At 43.7% G+C, this 7,500-nt stretch overlaps 1 protein-coding gene across 1 annotated transcript in view; it reads right to left on the bottom strand.

The window, feature by feature from the left end:
- The window catches only part of mapk8ip1b (mitogen-activated protein kinase 8 interacting protein 1b), a 69,614-nt gene that overhangs the window by 13,630 nt on the left and 48,484 nt on the right, over window positions 1-7,500 (bottom strand). The window contains exons 6-8 of the mRNA XM_063188259.1: window positions 6,295-6,506; window positions 5,472-5,681; window positions 3,899-4,688 (exon numbers count right to left, since the gene is read on the bottom strand). Coding sequence (XP_063044329.1) covers window positions 3,899-4,688; window positions 5,472-5,681; window positions 6,295-6,506 — 1,212 coding nt within the window. The remainder of the gene's footprint in view (window positions 1-3,898; window positions 4,689-5,471; window positions 5,682-6,294; window positions 6,507-7,500) is intronic.

The following is a 7,500-nucleotide window of genomic DNA, read 5'->3' as shown; positions in this document are numbered from 1 at the left end:
GCAGGTAGAACTAATAGCCGTAGTCTATGCCCAATGAATCATCACAAGCTGAGGGGGAAAAAGCCAACGAAATTACAGTCCCAATGAAGGATGGAGAGGTGTGCTATTATAATATCTGTGGCTTATTATCAGATAATACATTGCTAGCCTGAGGAGATTTCTGACAGATAATCCATCTTGTTAACCATGGAGGGAGCATCCAAAGTACAGTACCTGAGTCAGTGGCACTTCACGCAATGGTGACACAATTATGCCCTAAATTTGCAGTTTCCAAACTTTTTTCCTTGTGCACCCCCTTGTACATTTCGATTTCAATGTGGTTTGCGCACCCCCTAAGCAAATGTTTTGGTCTGCTGATGGCCACACTACACAAATCATCACAAATTATGCAGAGTCATTTCCATTAGACCTTATCCATCATACAATTCACCATACAATTAAAAACTACTTAATGTTCATTAATGCTGTATAAAAACACACATATCCGCCCAATTCAGCTTGTGCACCCCCTTGTAGCAAGCCACGCACCCCCAGGGGTGTACGCACCCCGGTTTGGGAAACCCTGCCCTAAAATAATGTATTTGTTTATTACAACCTGGCTGACATTTGCAAACAAGATGCACTAAAAACATGTATGTCTGTTTACTCAACCAACTTCAAAGACAACACCTCAAACAGAGGCACAGCCAGCAATTATCCAGTAAAGATGATTCTATTATACAAACACTGACAGCAGCACATCAAATAAAAGGGTTTCACATACAGTACTAACAGCGAATATGTGTTAGCAAGTACTTTGAAACACAAGTAACTATATTACCGGAAATGGAGATTTAAAAAAAAAAAAACCCACAAACAATCATCAGTGCCCCTGTGGCATGTCCATACAAAAAAAACATTCAATGAGCTTTAAATAATGTGTGAGACACACTATGTGTGTCACACTATGACAACATTCTCCGTGGGCCATTTGTGTGTCATTGAAGCCCAAATAAAGAAAGCGGAACAGATGATTAACGACCAGTAGAATAGCAGCCAGGGTGGAGAAAACTGCTGTGTGACTCACTCAACCTTTCAGAGAATATCCTCTGTCCTAGCTGTCCTGCTTTCTGTCAGCATTATGGGTTTTCAACCAGTGGTGCATGGCAGTAAAGCTGACGGTATATGTCTTGCAATGCAGTTGAGCTACTACACATAGGCCTACAGTATTTATATCCCCGAAACGCGGAGCGTCGGGGATGTAATGGTTTTGCGTGCGCCGCCGCCGCGTCCGCGTCCGCCGCCGCGTCCGCGTCCGCCGCCGCGTCCGCCGCGTAAGGTCTTTCGTGTTAACACGATAACTTTTGAACGGATGTTTGGATTTGTCCCAGATTTTTTGGGTGAATGCTCTAGGGCAGGTTCATGAACTGATTCGAGTTTGGAGGTCAACACTTTCAAGATGGCTGAATTCAAGATGGCCGAATTTTTATTTGGTCCATAACTTCTGACCGGGTGGATGGATTTGTCCCAGATTTGGTGTGTGAATGCTCTAGGGTAGGTTCATGAACTGCGTCGAGTTGGGAGGTCAACACTTTCAAGATGGCTGAATTCAAGATGGCCGAATTTTTGTTTGGTCCATAACTTCTGACCGGGTGGATGGATTTGTCCCAGACTTGGTGTGTGAATGCTCTAGGGTAGGTTCATGAACTGATTCGAGTTTGGAGGTCAACACTTTCAAGATGGCTGAATTCAAGATGGCCGAATTATTGTTAGGGCCATAACTACTGACCGGATGGATGGATTTGTCCCAGATTTTGTGTGTGAATGCTCTAGGGTAGGTTCATGAACTGATTCGAGTTTGGAAGACAACACTTTCAAAATGGCGGAATTTTCATTTGGCCCATAACTTCTGGGTGGATTGATTTGCCCGGTAACACCTTATTTTAATGGTTCACCATTTCAGTGAATCTACCATATTAGGTACAGTGTAATAGCCAATGTAACAATATTTAATACAATGTAATACTAGTGTAATACCAGTGTAACAATATGCAATATCAGGTACAGTGTAATAACGAGTGTAACAGTATGCAATACCATGTAATATAGTGTAATACCAGTGTAACAATATGCAATACCATGTAATACCACTTACACACAAACACATGATGTAAGTAAAAAAATGACGATGTTACACTGGTATTACATTGTATTAAATATTGTTACACTGGTTATTACACTGTACCTAATGTGGTATATCCACTGAACCATTAAAACAGTATTACCATTTGCCCCATTTTCTGCTTCATTTTCACAATAGTCGTTTGGTTTTAAGCCTATGCACGTCATGTCACGTCTGTATGTATATTATACGTTTACGAAATGGTGGACGGGAGTGGTAGGAATGATGGGGGACTGGAAGCGTCGCGTTTCGGGGATATACCTTAAGCAGTCGAAGGCGACTGCACAGGCAGTCTAGTTTCAAATGTTATCCTTGTTCCACCAACATACGTGTTGGCTTGTACCAATGTTTTTGTACCACGTGAGTATTACATTTCTTCATACGGTAAATAAAGACGTACATTACATTTCTCCACATGGTAAATGAGACCCGTAGTAGTACTAATACTTTACCACACAGTACTCAACAGATCTAACTCTTTGGTACCCTAATGCTATCTGTATGCAAAAATAGGGGGCTGTGGACTATGGCTTAGTTGGAATGGTGGCACCCTGGGCCAGAACCAGTTAAAACCCCCAGCTCCACACATAACAGCCCCTTTAGAGCACTGCAGACACTGAACTTAATCGGCAGCAGAAGGATGCAGAGAAAAAGACAAAGTGGGACCTCATTGAGAGGAAATTGCTGCCTTCTGGTGGACTGAAGTAATTATCACTCATGGGTGTCATCTCAGTTAAAATCACACCCTGCCGATCCCCTAACTAACGAACACAGCAGCTGCCAATGTGAGTGTGAATCACACGCCACCCACTAGCCCTCTACTACTACCACACCTCCAGCAGCTACCTTTATGGAAAACAACGCTGTACTATAAAAAACCTTCTTGCCCGGGTTATTGCCGTACAAATCAATGACATATTTAACAAGCTGCAGATTATTAGATAAAAGCTTTTTTCTGGGGAACACAGGGGATACTGTGGAAATACTATTTGAGATGGATTAGACAGATGCTCAAGAGGTTGAAGCAGAAATATCATTACTGCTTTACTGTATGTGTTTCTTATTGAACATCATTTTGTAAAAAAAAATTGAAAAATTATACTATGCTGCTCATTGAAACTGGGTGGCCCATTGCCAAATTTGATATTTTCGTGAAAATGTACTAAGTAATAAACTAATATTTTCTAGTATGGCCCCAAGTACAGTCCTTTTTGCAGCCAAAAATGGCTATTTCTGGAAATTCAAAATGGCGGACCATGGAGAAGATAGCTTTCACGTATGAAAAGTGCAATTTTTCCAGTCATAATGAAAACTTATAGCTAAACAAGCTGCAGATTATTAGATAAAAGCTTTTTCTGGGGAACACAGGGAGATACTGTGGAAATATTGTTTTGGGATCTGACAGTGATTTACAGATTAGACAGATGCTCAACAGGTTGAAGCAGAAATAGCATTACTGCTCTATGTGTTTCTTATTGAACACCATTTTGTAACAATTGGACAAATGCTGTATGGCAGAATTGTAGGCACATGGAGGCCTACTAAAAGTGAACTCGAACTCGGTACTTCACTCAGTTGTGAACTAATGAACCACATAAATTATTTTTAAAATATAATTTTAAAATAAAATATAAAATATTTTAAGTTTGAAAAAAAAAAGCTTGAAAAAGCTTGAAACTAGAAATGCTTAAAACAGCAAAATGACAAATAGGCATTACTGAAATAGCCAATACTCACTGGATGATCTCGATCGTCCGTTCATGAAGACATTGAGGAACTTCTTGGTGAAGGGCAGGTCTGCCTCGGGGGTGGAGTCTTCCGACAGCCGGGCAGTGGCCTCTCGTCTGACCCCTCCCGCTCCCCCGTGCACGTCCTCGTCATCGTCATCCTCCTCGTATTCCTCCCCGAGCGCAGACTCGTACGGAGACGACACGCAGTTGTCGTACACGGTGGCCGAGTCACTGTCGTCGCTGTAGCCATGGTAACACTGTCTCAGGCTGACCAGCTCCAACTGAGCGTGCTCGTCCACCACAAGCGTATATTTCACCGAGTCGTACGACAGACCGCTCGCGTCCGAGCTGCTCATGGAAGTCCGAGAGGCAACACCAGCAGCAGCGTTGGTTCCACCAGTGCCAGAGCCAATAGAGTTCCTGAAGGCCCGCGACAGGCCGTCCTGGGCCCGAGCCTCCCCGGCGCCATTCTCCATCTCGTCCACGTCCTCCTCCTCCTCCTCCTCCTCCTCCTCCTCGTCCTCCACGTCCACATAGCTGAAGTCGGAGGAGTTGAGGTCGGCGTTGCGGGTGCTGAGGTCCAGCGCTGCGGTGGAGGCCACGCAGGAGGCGTAAGACGGCGGCGGATACAGCTCCTCCTCCGTCTCGTTGATGATGCCCGCCGTGTTGCCGTAGAGCGGCGGCTGGTACGGCGGCGGGCCCTCGTTGTCGGAGCTGAGGGACATGCGTCCGTGCTGCTGCTCGGCACTCTGGGATAACATGGCCGCCGTCTCCCTCTCGCCTTCTCCTTCAGGTTCCTGCATAGAAATGTGGAATGTTAATATTCCAGAGAGAACTTTTATAACTCACAATAGAGAATTTATAACACTGTGCAGAGTCATATTACTCAAACAGTGGAGTCAAAAGGCATTGCAAAATTTTGCAGATGGCCAGTGTGATTTCAACTCTATTGTAAGACGATGACCCACCCCCTCAGCTCCAGTTGCCACCAGTGTTCAATAGCTTTTCACATTCCATTGTTGATTTTCACAAAATATTGAGTAGAATTAACATTGGAGATGTTACACTGACCAAAGACTAAAATTAACACCATTTTTGTGTGGGACCAAGTGTTACGTATCTGTAATGGAGTTCATTTAAACTCTTTAAAGGGACACTTTGTGAGATTTTTAGTTGTTTATTTCCGTAATTCATGCTGCCCATTCACTAATGTTACCTTTTCATGAATACTTACCACCAGCATCACATTTTAAGTATTCATTATGACTGGAAAAATTGCACTTTTCATACATGAAAAGGGGGATCTTCTCCATGGTCCGCCATTTTGAATTTCCAAAAATAGCAATTTTTAGCTGCAAAAATTACTGTACTTGGGCCATACTAGAAAATATTTGCTTATTACTGAGTAAACTTTCATGTAAAGATCAAATTTGGCAATAGGCAGCCCAATTTCAATAAGCAGCATAGTTGCAGTAGCTTTTTTGACCATTTCCTGCACAGTGTCCCTTTAAGAGATATAATGTTGAAATAATAATAAGAAATAATGAAATAATAAAAAGAAATAATGTTGGCAGTCTTACTGTGTGGTCGTTGTGGGGTTCGGGGGCGTCGGAGGACGGGCGCTGCACGGGCGTCAGGTAGATCTCCTCTGTGGGCTCCAGCCGCACATCTGTGTGGTAGCGGATTCGCTCGCGGTGCGACTCGCCAGCTGCCGACGCCTTGGTCAGCTGACCCGCGGCCGTGGTTGTTGCTGTGTTGCCTGTCAGTTGGGCCTGGGAAGAGGGAGGGGCCTGTGGTTGAGCACAAATTGAAACGCACGCACAACTTAATAAGAGCAATAATGGATATCAACTTGCCTCCCTGCCCAATTGCTGCACATACGTAGATGCACGTGATGTTGTGTGTTTGGCGCCACTCGCAGGTGACCCAAAACACAGTGGGCAGACACACAGACCGATAGACAAACAGGTATACAGACAGACATACAGACAGACAGGCTCAATAAAATACCTGGTCCAATCCCCTTCAGGGGGGGCAGGTAATAAAACATTACATTCAGAATGAATGCAGAAGACAAAAGAAAAAACAAACAAACAAACAAACAAAAAACTAACCCTTCTTTGCATCTGCACTTGTTGTTCTGTACATGTCCTGTGGAGTTTGTATCTGCTAGTGATGTTGGCTATGATTATGTCCTGGTTTGTAAGTCGCTTTGGTTATAAAGCGTCTGCCAAATGCAATGTAATGTAATGTAATGTAATGGTGCCTGAATTGCATTCAGAAATGTTATCTCTTTTGTTTCTTGACTTTACTCCGAAACAAATGGCTGAAAAAAGTGCTGCTATGGGGCCTCACAATTAGACATTACTAATGTAGAGATTACAAAAAATGGTCATTACTCACAGGGGCGTGACAGGACTTGGAGGAGGGCTGCAGCTGTTGTTGGTTGTGGTGTTGGTGGTGTTTGTGGGGCGCTTCGGTGGAGGTGCCACGGTCCTTGGTGTTGGTGCCACCACCTCCTCCTCCCCCACCTCCTCGGCCTCCTCCCGCTCGCCCGTGCTGTACCTTATCCTCGTCACTCAGGCACGTGTGCTCATGAGGAGGTGACAACTCGGCTGTGACAAATATGGAGAAGAGGAAGTACCATGAACAAAGTGGATCAGGGGTGCGTTTCTCGACAACATCGTTGCTTAGTAAGTTAGCAACTTACTTGGTTGCAATGCAATTACCCGTTGGAAACCAAGTAAGTTGCTAACTGGTTAGCAATGATGCTTTCAAGAAACGGTCTCCAGTGGAGAAGCAAAACAAACACAGAGCTTTTTATCAGCCGGGCCATCAAAACAGACAACAGAGCATAAACACCATACGTACATTATAGATTCATGATACAGTGGCGTTTTCAGATTTTACGATTTAACATTAGGAGTTGATGAGAAACCAAAAGTGTATTCCAGGATTGAAGTGATGTGCAGACATTAGGCCATTTAACATTTTTCAAAAGCTTCTTATGATGGATAAAGACTCAATTCATTTTAACCGCTGTCTTTTTAAGAGTGTCTCTGACATTAAATAACTTTGTGATTACTTGTTATTCAAATACACAACATACTAATGTGTATATTGTTTACATGTCGTTTTTTAAATAATGCAGGTGTTGATTGGTGTTCATCATTGTCTAAGAGCGCAAGAGAACTTAGTGACCCCTGTCAGATTAAGCCAACACGTTGTTTCTTTCAAAGCCTTTTTTGGACCAACGGGATTCAACAACACAGACAACTTTTGTTGTAAGTATAAATCTGTAGGCTGTTTTAACACAAACAGATGATGAGCCTGGCATTTGTGCTGTACACTTCATGTAGGATTAGCAATGATGTGTGCGAATGTGTGTGTGTGCGTGTGCGTGTGTGTGCGTGTGTGTGTGTGTGTGTGTGTGTGTGTGTGTGTGTGTGTGTGTGTGTGTGTAATGGCATGTGCCATTTCTGGCCAACATCATTGTAGCAGCTCCACAGTGCTCAAATGATTCTGTGCAAGCGTGTGTGTGTGTGTGTGTGTGTGTGTGTGTGTGTGTGTGTGTGTGTGTGTGTGTGTGTGTGTGTTGCCCTGTGCTGA

This window comes from Engraulis encrasicolus, chromosome 22 (genome assembly GCF_034702125.1).
Source record: "Engraulis encrasicolus isolate BLACKSEA-1 chromosome 22, IST_EnEncr_1.0, whole genome shotgun sequence".
Classification (NCBI taxonomy): domain Eukaryota; kingdom Metazoa; phylum Chordata; class Actinopteri; order Clupeiformes; family Engraulidae; genus Engraulis; species Engraulis encrasicolus.
This window is presented reverse-complemented; position numbering and strand designations above follow the sequence as displayed.